The sequence below is a fragment of the Anolis carolinensis genome, chromosome 1, assembly GCF_035594765.1.
Source record: "Anolis carolinensis isolate JA03-04 chromosome 1, rAnoCar3.1.pri, whole genome shotgun sequence".
NCBI lineage: Eukaryota > Metazoa > Chordata > Lepidosauria > Squamata > Dactyloidae > Anolis > Anolis carolinensis.
The window spans coordinates 161,457,869-161,475,199 of NC_085841.1; the positions used below are offsets into that span (position 1 = coordinate 161,457,869).

Consider the following 17,331-nt stretch of genomic DNA (forward strand, 5'->3'; position numbering starts at 1 on the left):
CCTGGGCAAAAATGGGGAATGTGTGGCTGGTGTGTGATTGCAATTCCCATCATTACTCACTATTGGCTATATTGATGGGAATTGCAAATCAACACAATGGTCATTCCTAGCTTGTCAACTGGAGAATCTTTCACCTAAACATGCCAGCAGAGTATGAAGCTGGGATCTTTCCCATGCAAGCCAACATTGAGATAGATCGGGCATGGGCAAACTTCAGCCCTTGGGGTGTTTTGAACTTCAACTCCCACATTTCCTAACCATCTACCGGTGGTTAAAAATTGTGGGAGTTGAAATCCAATACACCCCAAGGGCTAAAGTTTGCCCATGCCTGAGATAGATGGTGACAGAAGCTCTATACAATGTCTTAAAAACACAGAAAAAAGAAAGGAAAGGTTATATGACATATCCAGTGTGCCAAGAGGGTATGGCCCTAATAACTTAAACACTTCCCTACACCATATTTACACCAGGATGGTAGACAATGCAAGTAGCACTACAAGATTGTTTAGAAATATTCACCTTGGATAAGTAGTACTTCTTGCAGGGACAAAGTCACATAAAAAAGTCCCCACTCTACAAAACTTCCGGAACAGTAGGATCATGATGCTTGCAAAAACATGCCACAAACCAGAGGCTGTGTGCCAATGCAATCAGCAGCAGCCAGCCCTTTTCCCAGGCTCCTCCTGGCATGAAGGTTGCTGCTACCACTATAGCCATAGCCACACAGAGCTCTGTTTGCACTGAGGTTTCCACACCATGCTCTCTCCAGGAAGAATCAAGAAGGATCTTGTGGAGAGAGCAAAGGAATGGGGTGAACTTGCGTACATGCACTGGCCTCCTCGTACGTGGCATTGCCAGCCAGTTATTAGCAACCACACAGGAAAAAGCAGACAGACACTCTAGTAACCAGATGTGGTCGATATATTTTCCACATATCCGTCAATCCCTCTAACTCCCCCCCCCCCCAAACCTTGGCAGCACACCCTAACCAAAAGGAAATTAGTTCAGCACTCTGCAAACCTTCCATTACTGGCCACAGAGCAGGAAGGTTAATGACTAGCAATCCCGTGGCGGCAGACAGGGCAACGATAAAGTCAGTCAGCCCAGAGAGAAAACAACCTTCCTACTTCTCATCATTTACATGGAATCACAACTTTCAAGCCAAAGTGGTAACGAATGGGGATACTGAGAGTAGGGAGTGTGCCCCCAGATTCAAATATCTAAGAAAAGAATTAGGATAAGTTAAAGAACATGCCTATTCCTACTGCTGCCATAAATCTAGATTTCCAGAAACTTCAATAAAATTTCAATCACAGCATAGTTTCCAACTCAACTGTACCGTCATCTCAAACTTCTCTTAAGACCACTGCTCTACTTATCTCTGTATTTTCTACTCTTGTGGGCTTCAGATGTTTCATGCACCCAGACCACCAAGATCAATTAAAACTGAGCTCCCAGGAACTGGATCTGGATTTCTGTGCATACCAAGTGGGTGATGTACAATAAACGTGTATTCATCTTCACAACATGTTGCCATAGCTTTGGTTTGGAGATCTTCATTTTGGAATGTTTTGTTGCTGATGGTTGAAAGGTATGCCCCATGGTATGAAATTGTATTTTTGAAGAAGCCAAAGATTGCCAGCTATATCCACAACCATGTATTCCCACCCTGGTCAGAGTATTTGCTATGATAAACTAGCACCACTAATAGAGGACTGTTTGGGGCAAGGGGTGGAACACTTTACCTGACTCTATATTGATGGCAACTCCAAACATATGCAAGCAGTTGTTCTAATTTAAGGATAATATGGTACAATGTCCCATCTATTCTAGTCTACAGGAGCTACTTCAGAAGAAGTGATTGAAGACAGGGACAAGAGAGATCTCACAGTAGATTCCTCAAACACCAAATGGTTACTTGGAAATACCAGCAACAAATCAAACCCTGGTCGAGGCTCCCTCATTATCTATTTTGAGTACCTGAACCTCACTCAGCCAGAAGTAGCAGCAGCAGGCAGGAACTATTAATGGAAGAAGCAATGGGGATTCTGCAGAAAGGCACAAAACTGTTCCTCTCATCAGGGTAAAGGTTATAAATTGCACCATGAAAGGCCCTGTTACTTTCACTATCAGAGGCAGTATGCCTTTCTCAGTATGAAATACTGAAGAGCATGAAAATAGAGTGCCACAGGACTTATGTCCTGCTTGTGAGTTTCCAAGAACACACCTGACTGGTCACCATCAGGGGAGAATACTGGACAAGATAGACTTCTGGTGAGATCCAGCAGAACTTTCTGATGTTTTTGGGAGTTTCAACATTAGATCTGCTAGTAGAGCCAACAGTGTACAGATTTGAAGAAAGGAACTCTCATCTACATGATATACTGGTCTTGCACACAATCTTTACTAGAGTTTTCCAACATTAAGTGAGATGATCATGTGCCATGCTTGCCAACACATCACATAAAGAAAGGTTCTCATTTGAAGTAACAAAACTTCCATTTTCTTCAAGATTTGTCAAAACTTGAATAAAATGAGTGGAAGGAGGTTGATTTCATGTTGGCTTGCAGACTTCTTGTTGATCTTTGTTGCAAGAAAGATGAACATACTAAATAGACTTTCATAGTCCTACCAAGTAAGGTTTCTCCTTATGGATTTGATTTTGGAAACCAGTACTTGGAGACATTTAGACCTCTGCTGAATGTTAACACTCTCTCTGGTGAAAAGAAAGTTTGCTATTTACTATGTCACCCAATGTAACAATTGAGGATGAGACAAGCAGAAACAGCACCATAATTACTTTTCTTGTTTTTTTATTTTAAAAAGTCTGTTTTTAGACAGAACAGAGAGAGGTAAGAACCAAAACTAGGATAACTATACTGAAGAAACCTGTGAAGTTTGCCAATAGCAAATAGGTTACATACTAAGGAAATGAAGACACATTCACCAGTTGGATAACTGATGTGATCAAATTGAAATATGCATTACTGAAGTTGAATTGGGAACATTTGCAAATCTACATCTGAACTGGATCAAAAGTGTTTTTCAGGAGAAAATGCATTTTAACATTTTGTTGGGGGAACAGCTTTCCTTCCAGAATGTTAGAACAAATAAAGGATTCATTGTGAAGCCTTGGAAAGTCAGTTTCATGAAATAAAGATGAGATCTATTCAAAGCAAAGATAGTACAGGCTCTAAATGAAAAGAACTGGAATTCTACAGCAAACAAGAGCTTCTTTCAAATGCAGGCATTTTCCAAGAGAGTCAATGGAACAACACCTGAAAAAGATTTCCCTAGCTTTTGTATGCTGCTTATGAAGAAGCTGACATAAAAATCTATGGCCATGTATAAGCAATCATCAAATCTTACATGAAAGGTATACTTGGGCCGCATCTACCAGGACCCTTTGCTGCAATGTTGTAATAAGAATCAACGCTGAAAAGAATCTTAATCATAATGGTGTAATCATTGGCTTGATAAAAGTCATTTTAAGGGATTCACTCAGAAATACCATCAGTGCCATGAAGGTAACTCTTCCACAGTGTTTTGGCAAGGGAAAAGCCAGACTGGATGGATAGAAGTGCAAAGAATAAGAGCTTCACAATATACACTGCTCCAATTTCTGAAGACAACGTGCATTCTTTTTATTTAATTGAGATAAGATTTCAACTGGGTGGTTGAAGTTTTATGCATCTGAGTATCCTTGCTCAACCTGCTGGTTCCAAAATTTCAGACTACAACTTCAAAGAGCTACAACCCTGTGAATGTGGGGGATTGTAGTTCCAAATGTCTGGAAGATGTCTGGAAGATGTCTAATTAAGAAAAGTTGTGGCAGAAACTCCCCTTCCCTTTGCTTCTACCTGTTATGAATTCCCTGGGCAGCTACAGGAAGGGCATTACTTACCACCCACCCACTGACCTCCATAATATGGGGCTTATAGAAATACTAGGCTCACAAGGCTCCTTGAAAGGCCAAGAGTCAACACTCTCAGCAGTTCATTGACATCAGGGAGACTGCTCTGTTAAATGGAAGTATTTATATAATTTTGTCCAAACCACATTGATTTAATCTACTTTCAGCTACAGAGTCTGCTATAAACAGCAACCTAAAAAGTTGAACATCTTTAGCTTTGAAAACTTGGGTCAGGGATGTCTGAAGAAGGGACTACAGTCCCACTTAGTGTAAACAGTCACAGCAGACATACCATTTAATATTTAATCTTTCAAAATAAGAGGGCCAGGAACAGAAAGAAGCAGCACAGCAAACCTCAGGCCATTTACTTTTATACTCAAGCCAAGATGCAACACTCATGACAAGCCTCAAACACAATGACTATCAGAAAGGAAGGTTTTCAAGGTTCTTCTGTTCTACTTTTGAAAGCAAGGGAGGCTGGAGATACTGCTAAGGCCAACTCTATAAGGAAAAAAAACCCACTTTATCAATGAACAAGCTTTGAGAGCAGTCTAGTAACACCAGGCCTTTTCCATCACCAATGGAACCCACTGCCACCTATTGTGGGATCAGTCACTGGCATGCCTATAACATTCAACAGGACAAGATTTGTGTGCACTAAAGTGGTGCTTTCTAGATGGGAACTGTGGTCCAACACATTTGGCAGAGAACACAAGGTAACAAAGAGATGGTGCAAAAGGAAAGGCAATGCCACCTTTGTAAAGTGGAAATTACACATTATACATTTCACCAGGAAAACGTGGGAAGATTTGTGTGTGTTTTCTAAGCATATAGAAAAAGGAGAGCTCATATATTTTCAATACATTTGTAATAAGCAGCACCCACTCGTTCAGGGGTGGGAATCATATGGCCCTGCTGGATTGTTGGGTCATAACGCCCAGCAGCCTTGGTTAACACAGCCAAGAAACACAGAGTGGTACACTGGAAGGCTGCACTATGCTCATCCCAACTTTTGGGGGGCACTGCATATAAAACACATGTCTACATAATTTGTGCACTTGAAGTTCTTTGGAAAACAGAAAAACAGATACGTTTGATGTTGCTCCTGCTTGCTTTTAAGTCATTTCAGGAAATAAGGCAACACAAGGCATACTTACTAGCACTGTCGTTGCTGTAATCCCAGGCCTCAACCAGCAAAGTGTAGGATCTCTGCAAAATAGTAACAAGTTATGTGTTAGCATTTTCTTTTGTTTTTGTTTTGTAATGACAAAAAACTTGCCTAGAATTGCTGCCTTACATTTTAACATGTGGGTTTTATAAAGGCCCACCACCCACCTCCGTTAGGATTGTTACTACTTTAAAACATAAATAGGCAATAGATTATAGCCAAGACAAATGTGATCCTCTTGCGGCTTCTTAAACTACCTTATCCAGTTTGACTAAGCTACCTTATCCAGTCTGACTCGAGCAATTTAAGGTGAAAGGTCTCTTATCTTTGTCATCACTAATGCATCTTACATACTTAACCAGGAAGTTCAACATCCACTGCTGAATGCCATACACAGCAAGGTGTTTATGTTGATTGAGTTAAGCACATTGCAAAGGGGGGAGAGCTGTCCAAGAGATCATGTATGTATGTATGTATGTATGTATGTGTGTGTGTGATATCTATATTTCATACAAACAATTCTCATTGAGAAAGCCAAGCAAGATTGCTAGGATTTTGCTGGCAAGAATCAGACCTATAATCTCTAGAGACTCAGGTTTTCAGCACCCCTTTGAACACTTTGTCTGAGCGCAGGCATCGGCAGCTCCCACAAGTATCAGATAACAAAAGGAAAGAGCGGATGACTTTGCAAAGGGAGGGGGAGTGTGGAAGAGGGAAAGAAATGCATAAAGGAGGTTTAAAAAGGAAAAAGGGAACTCATTACTCTCCCCACCCCACCCCTCACCTTCCAAATCTCAAGCATACTTGGAATAAGGGGAAAGAAATGAAGGAATGAGTGGTTACTGCACGCTTATGAGACCATTAAGCAGTACAATAAGGAATCCTAAATTCACTAATCATTGCAATGTACAAGGCAAATGGATTCAGGCTGGAAGCATGCCAGCTGTTCTAACTAAACCACCTTCGATCTAACCTTGAGTTGAAAAGGGTAATAAATAAATAAAAATCATCTCGTGTTCTTTCTAGATACCAGCTGCTTCCAGTACACTTCCAAACTACAATTCGTAAAAAAAAATCAGAAAAAAAGTGTAATATGTTTCAGAATTTAAGAAAGGCAGTAGCATGCAGTGATTGGACTGATAAGGTAAAGGTAAAGGTTTCCCCTGACGTTAAGTCCAGTCATGTCTGACTCTGGAGGTTGGTGCTCAACCTCATTTCTAAGCCGAAGAGCCAGCATTATCAGTAGACACCTTCCCACCGGAGCGGTACCTATTGATCTACTCACATTGACATGTTTTCGAACTGCTAGGTTGGCAGAAGCTGGGGCTAACAGCGGGCGCTCATTCCGCTCCCCGGATTCGAACCTGGCAACCTTTTGGTCCGCAAGTTCAGCAGCTCAGCACTTTAACAAACTGCGCCACCAGAGATTGGACTGATAGTTGAGCTCAAATCACCACTGTATTGGATGAGCCAATTTATCTCTCTCTCTCTCTAATCAACCTCAGGAGGTTGTTATGAAAATAAAGCAGGACAGGTATCTATATAGCCATGTCTCCACTGCTTGAAAAGCAGGTTATAAAGGTTATTAATAAATAAATAAACAAACAAACATGAAATCTGTGGGAAGCACCCACGGGCACTCCTCCTCAAAATAATTCAAGGAGTGTAATGCCAAGCCGATTGCTGAATGCTATTTGGCACTATGCCTTTTACCCCAAATGTAGAGTGCCAAGTCAACCCAGACCATCTCTTTATACAGAGAATGTAGCCAGCATACTTCAGTCTTTGTCTCTATCTACTCACCCCCCCCCCCCACCCGCCCCAATTCATTCAGACTAGCAGCCTGGAGTGATCTTGCCAGAAGAAAAAAGACAAAGGCACAGACAGCCATTCATTGGAAAAGCCCTGAAGTCCTGCAACTCTTAAATGAAGCTTTTTGTGACTGAAAAGTTCAGAAACTTTGCAATGATCATGAGGGATAGAAACTTGGTAAACACACTGATGTGAATGCATACACACCATACAACAAGCCTGATCTCAGCCACACAATCCCACAATCTGAACAGTCTGCCAAATGTTGCAATAACCAGTAGCAAATATACAGTATGTAGCTCCCTGTAGGAGGAGCGAAGTTACACTTAATTGAAAAAAGAAAGTTGTGATTCATAAGATTTGCATTGTGCCTAATGACAATGTTAGCACTGGCTATCAATCCATGGCCAAGGGTGGCACAAGGGATTTAAGCATTACCAGAAACAAACAGCTTTCATGAAAGGAAAGTAAACAACTGCAAGGTGCAGGCATAAGGCTGCCTTAAAAAGAAAAAAAGACGTCAAAAGCAAATTCATTTCTCACGACTTCGCTCAGCATGCAGCCTATGAATAAGAACAGTCTCTAGGGTTTGTTTGGTTTTTTAAAACAAGAATAGGCACAAAGTTGGACGGCAGCCTAAATATGTTTCATGCTGAAGGCAGACAAGGATTCAATTTCGTTCACTGATAACTGTGGGAAAATGCTTTGAAAAGTAAGCAACATTGGGCAAGTAGGGACTTGCACCTCACCTTGCAATGAGTGGCCAAACATTATTATTATAATCGTTGTCATCATCATCACCATCATCATCACTATTACGGTATTCATATTTCATGACTACCATTGGCCTTTTTGGTGAGTTGCAGATAAACATGTATAGTTAAAACAAAAATAACAACAATGTTCATATCCTTCCCCAGAACACACACACACACTCACACACACATATACATACACAACAACTTCCAGAGTCAGAGCCAAAACATATACATTCCTGCTTAACTTGGAAGCAGTTCTACCTGTCAAGGCACTCTTCCGCCTTGGTTTAATTGCAGCAACACTCAACTCTATGTCAATCCAGAAAGCCGCAACATGTTGGAGCAAGTTGGAAGCATACGGCTCAAAAACAAAGCACCAATTATGGTCACTCATGTTACCTCCAGTTAAGAGGATGTTTTCACTGCAGGCTTGCATAATCGTCTCAGCAAAAGATGATGATAATTCGGTTTTAACGCATAGCAACAGCTCCTGCTCCTTAGGAGCATTGTTTACTAGCAAGTCCCACCCCAGGTGAAAAGGAAAACAGAAAGAAAAGGGAGAGTTGTTGCGGCAAGTGCTACTGTAACTACACACCTGTGTGACTACGTTCCAGCAATGCAGAGAGCTGTCCTTGCAAGTTGGGCTGATTTGTTTAAACAAACAAACAAACATCTGCGAGCTCAAGCAAAGGCACTTTCTCCAGGATGGTTATTTCAACTAATCCCAGTTTTGCCTTGCAATGAAAGTGGCCCACATCAGCAATTCCAAGACCTGTTTGGTATCTTTAACCGCAGCCCAAATTGAAGAGATTGGTGTCAACCCAAGTTGCCCAGGGAAAGTTCTCTGTAAGCAGTCCTTTGCAATTGGGAAGAAAGGGACACCCAGCCTCCATTGCACTCAAAGCCCTTTGTGCAGTCTGTCCCATTCCAAGCTGTTAGGAACTGGAAAATCTCTACTTGCACCCAAGCTTTTTGGTTTCAAAAGCCCTACACCACTAAGATGTTTGAGGGTTGAGAGGTGCGCATCAATCCCCACTCCATAGATCAACAATTAAAATAGCCAAGGAATGCATGCATACAACACAGAGACTTAATTTTTTCCCATGCCATGTCTGACCTCTGCACATCTTTGAATAAATACACCAGACACAAGAATTCCACATCCTGAATCTTTGCCCATCAAACCAAGGTACTAGGCAACAAGGGAGCAGTAGGCTACACGGTTGCAGAGGCAGGGGAGAGAAACTCACACCCAATTAACTGGTGCAACTCTTAACCTTGACCAGGCCAGGGCTCAAGGCAAGCTCTAGGTATGGGAATGGGGGGAGCACACATGTGCCACACACCAGGAATATGATGTGAAACATAAGGGAAACCTTTATTTTTGGGAGACAATGAGTTGTAGACAATGAGCAAAGATGTTTCTGTTCATGCAGTCTTTTAACATGTGAGGGGAGTTTTTTATGAGGATATTTTATTAATCTTTTAAAACTTGCATATATTTTCACAATGTTTTTGTATTGTTTTATGTGGTTTAAATTGTTTTATATTTCATTGTGAATGTTTTGAAGTTGATCACTTTTAGGAGCCCCACTCTTGGGAGACAGGTGGCATGCAAATGCAATAAACAAACAAAGTTAATATATTCTGCTAAGCTGATTGGCTAGGTCTCTGTAAGGCTGCCAACCTGTTGTCTGAGAGTTCAGGCTGCAGGTAGAGGCTCGTGCGGTTTTTATGGCCTAACATAAGAATATCATCCACAAAAGGAATTAGGTAGCTGAGAGAAAACCAAAAAGATGTTTCCCTCTGATATCTTGCTTCCAGTCAGAAGACTCTTCCATGGCAGCAATCCACACCTACAGCATAAAGTGGTTGAGTCCAAGCACAAGGAAAAGATGACTTGCAAATGGAATCAAAGAAAAGAGCCAGGATGGCTGACAAAACTGACCACCTGGTTCATTAGCAATGGAGCAAATCTTCTCTGGATCAAGTAACAACAGGTCCCCAATAAGCTGACTTGCTCTGAGAACAAAATGGTTTGGCAAAAAACACCATGCCATTCCTACAGTACCATTTAATTCCCCACCACCTCTGCCCTCCACTATACACAGCCAACTATGCCCAAGCAACTCAGCTGCAGCCCTTCTCTGAAATGTCACTTGGGCACCCCCATTTCTCTTCAAGTGAGGTCATGCAAGCTTAAAAAGGGTCTCTTCTAAGGCAAACAGCCAGTGTCATCAGAGTTGGGATAACAGTGAAAAAACACCTCAGTGACAGGATACTCAAAGTTAAAGATGCAGAAGCATGGTGAAAAAAAGCTGCAATCCCTCCCTCTGAAAAAAATATAACCAGTTTTCAGGAGCATGGATTATTGAACATATTCCCTTATACACTCTTTCCAGCCATTAGATACATTAGCTATACATTAGCACACATGGAGGGAAACAAACATGTACAGAATGTTTAAATATGTGATGGATTAGATGGAGTAAGGACAAGGGTAGTTAAGTGACAACTCTGCAGATGTTCCTCAACAATGGTTGCAATGGCGAGAACTGAATTAGGTAGTAATCTATAAATATTGGGAGGGCCACAAGTCTTTTCCTTGTGGCCTAAGATTTGAAGCATGTGCATGGATGTAAACAAGGTACAATTTTTAATGATGGTTGCAAAAATCACAGTATATAATGTTCCCAAAAGATAACTGCATTGTCTACTCCACTGCAGCCAAGTCAAACCAAGTTATGCAGTGACCCATTTTGAGAAAAAAGCATGTGCGTTAACTCAGAAATAATTCAAAGGCATGAGAACTGATATCAAACTAAAAAGGTTTAGGACATTCACAGATAATAGGCCTAAAGCACTCCCCCCCCCCCCCAAATTTGAAACTAAACCTCCCTTTCAAGTCGAGTCATCTTATGGAAACAGATTCCCCCTTTCTATAATTGGTGCATACCTTTGCGGCCCTGACTGCATTCCACAAGCCTGGGAAAAGCAAGGAGTTGAATCCAACTCTGGCTGACTGTGGTTCTCATTCCCACGCACCTCACCCTTGTTTTGTCCCCCCACCATGCACAGAAAAAAGAGACATAATGCTTTACTGTGACTCAGATTCTTATCTGAAGGACCCGGGTTCAAGTTTGGCCCGTGCTGAGTGATGCAGCATGAAGATGTGGCAGAGCTTGATTTTCTAGCTCTCTAAAATACTGGCTAGCCCATAATCCAGGCTTTCACAAAGCAGTGATTCTTAAATCATTCTATACCTCAAAGTTGCCTTGATGGCAGTTAACAACAACAAATTCTGAAAAGCAATATAACAGTAGAATATTGGAAAGTTTTCCACCTATTCAGATTTTCTAAACTGTTGCAAGAGAAGCCCCCTTTTATATTTAATAGCTTGCCACACCAGCTTTATTATTTCTCTTTATGTGTGTAGGAGAGTGAGTACTCTTGATTTATGGCAACTACATTAATTTCAAAGAGCTTTTTAAAAGAAAGAACACTTTGGGATGGTTTGCCACTTCCTTCCTCTGAAAAATAGCCTTGATATCTCTTAAGACTCTCCCATCCAACTACTAACCAGACCCAATCCTGCTTTGCTTCCAAGACTATAGACTATAGAGACTATAGAGCTTTGGAACAGTTTAGACTGTAGACTATAGAGCTTTGGAACAGTTTAATTTTTGGACCACAGCTCCCAGAAAATCCCAGCCAGAATAGCCAGTGGACACATAGGCCAAAAAAGTAACATTTTTAAACTGTGAAGGATTTCCGAATAGATTAAGATCCAACACTGGATAGCTGAAAATGGGTAAGAGAACAACAGCAAAACTGGGGGAAAACAACTGATCTCTATTGGACAGAGGCACCTTTTTCCTTGAAGAAATAGGCACAGTAGTTTTTTTTTTCTTGTTTCAGAGTAGCAGTTCTCAGGTATTGTAAACCTCATATACATGGTGGGTCTGGGAGAAGGGAAAATGTTCATTATTTACAAATATACTCATGTTGCTATCAACAACTACACTTTTCCAAACTTCAGAAAAACTGAAATGTATGGCAGCCACTTCTTCTCTATTTTTATCAATTGCTCAACTTCAAGGAACTGTCAAAATAACTAGTTTTACACCACTCTGAGAGTCTTTGTGCCTAAATGAATGCTAGATGAATCAATCACAAAAACATGGAAGATGTTCACACTTCTTAATGGCATTTGTGGGAGAAAGATTGGACTGGCTTTTCCAGTATGCACACTGCTTTGTTGGAGCAAAGGGACTGCCATGGGACAAGATTTTCCCTCAAAGGCTGCCTCAAGGGAGGACGCCCTATATGCACACACTGCTATCTCACAGGGAGGAGAGAAATGGCAGGGCTAGGTGCAAAATCAGTTAATTGACAAGTCCAGCAGAGAGTGCCAATGTTGACTTTGCTCGTGTTTCTTGTAAGACCCAAGAAGCCAGGGTGAACCACAGTTAGTTGAACCCAACCCTCAAGAGCCACACAAGAGAACTAAAGGAAGTCCTTGCTTCCCCTGTCTTTAAGAGGCAGGGCCATTACTCATTCAGGCACTGAAGACCAAGTCATTGAAGTCAGACTTGGAAAAGCAAATGCCCCATGTGAACTCTTTTAGCATCCCTTTTTAAAAAGAAGGCACTACATACCTTTCACTCTCTTCTTTCAGAATCTAAAACAGGCATGGGTAAACGTTGGCCCTCCAGGTGTTTTGGACTTCAGCTCCCACTGGCCCCTTTTACACAGCTGAATAAAATCCCACAGTATCTGCTTTGAACTGAAATATATGGCAGTGCGGACTCGGATAGCCCAGTTCAAAGCTGATATTGTGGGATTTTCTGCCTTGATATTCTGGGTTATATAGCTGTGTGGAAGGGCCCACTATTCCTAACAGCTGGTAAACTGGCTGGGTTTCTGGGATTTGAAGTCCAAAACACCTAGAGGGCTGGAGTTTGTCCATGCCTGATCTTGTAGATCTTTGTCCATGCCTGATCATGTTCAGCTGTGTGGAAGGGACTTCAGATTAGCTCATACTGTCCTGCACCCACACTCCCATTGGGACTTATCACAACCTTGTACATAAGTCCCAATGGGAGTCTGGGTGTAGGACAGTATGAGTTAGTCTGAAGTCCCTTCCATACAGCTGAAAAAATATCCAACATGTTTTGCTTTGAACTGGAATATATGGCAGTATGGATTCACATAACCCAGTTCAAAGCAGATCTTGTGGGATTTTCTGCCTTGATATTCTGGGTTATATCACTGTGTGGAAGGTCCCTGAGAGACTCTCAATCAACAATGTTCTCCTGAACCCAACAGTTTTGCTGCATCCTGCTTTCTTTTCCCACAGGGACCATCAAAATTGAACAGTTTGGGTTAGGCAAGGCTTTCCCTTAACATTTTGTATTGCCTGCACTAAACGGCCTTTTAAAAAAAATGTGGTCACAATATTGTTTAAAACATGATGCAGCTGGCAACCCTCCATATTCCTCCATTCTTGAGAACAAGAACAGAAACACATATACAAATGTGCACACAAATGAACATTCTGTGCTTCTACTGTTGTTGAGTTCACATTCAGACCCAAGAGGGTATTGCATAGACTAGAAAAACTGGAACTTGTTTGCAGAAACAGTGACACCAGTGCCCCTATAGGTCACCATGGGAAGCTGAGAGATTAGTTGTAAAAAAAAGTATTATGCTTCATTGTTGTTCCTTTAAGTTAAGTTAATGTGCTTTGCCCTTCCGGGCATCAAGGAGCAAATATCTTGTTCCCTGTTATAATAAGTGCACACAGAAACCAGTCTGCTCAACTTCTGTCTCTTCCCACCCAGAGGAGTTGGGGAAAAGCTCGACCGGGAGAGGACAGTACTTACTTCTTCTGTGTGTGTGTGTGTGTGTGTGTATGCTTCCTCTAATAAACCAAGCTGATCACTGTTCTGGCAAGCCTAGTGGAATAATGACTATCCTGCGAATACCCGATGTGCTGAAGTTGCCATTGTGTGGAGCAAGTCCATGGTTTGTCTGGGAGCCAAACTATGCTGAGTCTACTCCTGCTTCCTGCTGCTTGCCCTGTATGAGCATTATTTTTGGATAGGCCCCATTATATTCTGTAATCCTCCCTGCCGTCAGTATGGCCACCCTATTGTTATTGGTTAATATTAGCCATCCGTGCCTCCGTCGGAATGGCCGGACTAGAATTATTCTAATGTCCAAACTGGGATACTTTCAACAAAAGGAAGTTTAGGATCAGGGGAAGAAGAGAACTTTTTTTAAAAAAAAGAAAAGAAAGAAAGGACTGTTGCATCTCATTTTGTCAGACTTTGGCCTTTCCAAAGAGGTTTGGTTTCAGCAGGCTCAGCAACCTTTAAAAACCCAAACCCTGAGCTCTTTTCTTATCTGGTTACAAGCTTGTCTTTTCCCATCCCCCTCATGTACCAAAAGGAAACACAGAAAGCAGGACAGGATGTCAATGGTCAGTTTAAACCCCTCAGCACACCAAGAAGATTACCCACTATTCTCAGCATTTAGCCTCTCTACCTGTTTAAAGCATAGCTTTGATAATTAAATGCACCAGTTAAAACAGGGTGACAAGGTTAATAGACAGAATACCTAGTAGCCAGCCAAGCAAAAAAGTCAGGTTTGCACCCAGTAAGCATTAAAAAAGGTCTCTATGCTCATTCAGTATTTTTTTTTAAACACCAGGGGGAATTAATATGGGAATCAGGATAAAATTTATTGGAACCCCATTAACCTTTCCAGGGTACTCTGGGGCATTATGAGCATAATATCAGAGTCCCCCAGCATCCCATAAACTATGTATATATCCCATCTTGGCCTTCTAAATACACTGAAAGTCTTCTCAATCCACCATGTGCACTGCCTATGATATCTCAACTCATAGGAAGGCTTTCAATGCCTCTAACACCTGTTTAGTTACCAATATAAGCATAGTAAACCATTGTATGTATTATGGAACAAAGTGTCTCTCGAAACACATGTTTACTTTATTTCTCCAGAGATTACTCATTGATTCAATAAGGGATAAAAGCTGAGAGTGGATGAGTCTCACTTCAAGAGAAATGCTCACCAAAACTGTATTCCTCAATCAAGTTTGAATAGATAAAAATCTCAGCCCTCAAGAACAAATACAAGGCCTCTTTGACACAGCGGTATAAAATCCACATTGAACTGGATTATATGGCAGTATGGACTCCGATAATCCAGCTCAAAGCAGAGATTTTGGATTATCTGCCTTTATATTATGGCTTATACGGCTGTGTGGAAGGGCCCCAAGATAACCAAGAACAAAAAAAAAATCAGAGTCCTAAGAAGGGCCATTACATACAGAAGTTTTTTTTTCTATTCAACGAAGCCTTGATAAAATTGGGCAGTTAAGTCTTTCCCTACACCAGAATTGGGGAAGAAGAAATAAAAAACCAGCACCAGTTTAGGAGATTCACATACCTCATTTCAAACCAGTATCACAGTCAGATGACAAAAGTATATGCACTTTGGTTGACTAGCCTCACCCAATGAACTGCAACCCAACACTGGGAGAGTTGGTTACTTTTCAAACACTTAAATGCAAACAATTATCTGCTCCAGTGTGGTTTCTCTCTCATTAAAAATACCATTAGCATGTTCCCATTGCACAACCTTTCCCACAATGCGCTCAGTTCTCTTCCCAAATGCTGGCTTTCATGACACCATGAATTCTATGCTTAGTGCCACCAGTTTCCCTCTCAGAAGTTAATTTGAGTGACCAGTCTTGCAAAGCCCGAATGGGAGAGCATTCACAGGCTGAAGGATAATCGGATAGCACCCACCCACCCGCCTTCCTGGGGTCAGAGACCCTTCGATACCGCAGACAAAAGGGCTTTTGGGAAGGGCTGCCTCCAAAGAAAAGCCAAGCATAACTCAGCAAGATTTTGGTTTTCCTCCACTGCAGATCCAAGAACAAAATAAGTCTTAGCAACAAATCCCTCTGGAGAATTGTCTGGGAAAGAAACAGAACCAGCTAAGGAGCAGGATGCTCATAAGGCTCTCTTAGCCCAAGGGTGTATCCAAACACAGGAAATTTGAAACTTGCATTTTTTTATATTTTGCAGCATAGCAATTGAGTCATTTTTATCACTTCATTAGGTCTCCAGCAGGCTGATACACTGAGCCCCTAAGTTAGGGTGCCTTGCAATCTGCTAATGTAAACTTCTCAGGAAAAGAGAAACCACCTTAAGCCTGAGTAATGTGTGCTGGAAAAGTTGCCAACTTTGCTCTAAACACCTCAGACACAAGCATCTCATGCTCAGCATCATTTAATAAATAAAGTGGTCTGACTTCGGTGAAATAAGGCAGCTCGCCTATTTCGGGGTGTCAAAACAGATGACGGATTAATCCACGTGCAGTCAGTTCCCAAATATCAGGGTAGTGCTGTGCATACGCTAACAAGTGAGGGATCGCTTCAGTTTATGGAGCAAGACTTTTACACTGGATTTTACGATGGTATAGAGGATACTTGTCAACTGTTGGCCATGCTTTCTCTGTAGGCAACTGGCTTCCCCTCTGTATCATTTTAGCCGTTGTTGCTGCAGGTGCGGTCCTCTGGATGGCTCCTTTATTTTGCTCAGCTTGGTCTGCTGCCTTGTTTCCTAGCAACCTATTCAAACCTCCAACTCTTAAAAGGAAAATTTACGGCCCTCCATCTCTCAGCCATTACTCACAAGGGTTACATCAAAATCCAGAGCAGGCGGTGGGGAGGTTTAACAACCAAACTTCATAGCCAAACCAAGTTCCTACTCCTAAAGTTAACAATTTTATATAGGCGGAGAAAGTGTAGGTTTCATTCTGCAATGGGATTTGTTTTGTTTTGGTGTGGGCGAGGAGAAACAGAGAAAAATGTGTTCATCCAAAAGGACTGAATTAAAACTATTTAAGGTTATATGGGAACACTTTTGGAGAAACAGATGCAAGGTTCGTTCTCAATTATAGACAGCCTGCTTCAAGATTACAGAAAGTGAAGTCATGGTTATTCAGATTTTAGTGTGAATGGCTGTAATAGAAGATGGGGGTAAATCTCTATCAGTTGCTATCTTGTAGGAACTTTTAAAGGGCTTCTCAGTTTGCCAGCTGAAGTCTATCCATATAAACCAGTGGTCCCCAACCTTTGGGCCTCCAGGTGTTTTGGACTTCAGCTTCCACAATTCCTAACAGGTTGTAAGTTGACTGGGATAGCTGGAAATTGAAGTCCAAAACACCTGGAGGACCCAAGGTTGAGAATCACAGATATAAAAAAGTCAAATATTTGCCTAGAAGCAACCTGAGTCAGACCCTTTCTACAACAACAGCCCCATTCGAACTTCAAAACTGTGTGAACTGTGCAGACAGACTCTCTTTCTAGCTACCTACAGAAAGGACTGGGCTAATAATGAACAAGAAGAAGTGGCCCAACTTTTTTGACAGCAATGCTTGCTCAAAAGAAAGAAGGTAGCAACGGAGGAAAGAGCTAGAGCACAAGCAGGTGTGGTCAGCCAAGTAATTTTCCTGGGCTGGGGAAAAACTCCTTGGGCACCATAAAGTCCTTTAAAAGTGAAAGGTTGTCTTTACTTGAAGCAGATTTACTTGAAGATGTGTTGTGCCAGCTTTGGACCATCAACAGTATTGTGTTGTTGTAT

At 41.6% G+C, this 17,331-nt stretch overlaps 1 protein-coding gene across 1 annotated transcript in view; it reads right to left on the reverse strand.

Moving 5' to 3' along the window:
* The window catches only part of jag1 (jagged canonical Notch ligand 1), a 52,679-nt gene that overhangs the window by 29,956 nt on the left and 5,392 nt on the right, over positions 1–17,331 (reverse strand). The window contains exon 3 of the mRNA XM_003215336.4: positions 5,071–5,122. Coding sequence (XP_003215384.2) covers positions 5,071–5,122 — 52 coding nt within the window. The remainder of the gene's footprint in view (positions 1–5,070; positions 5,123–17,331) is intronic.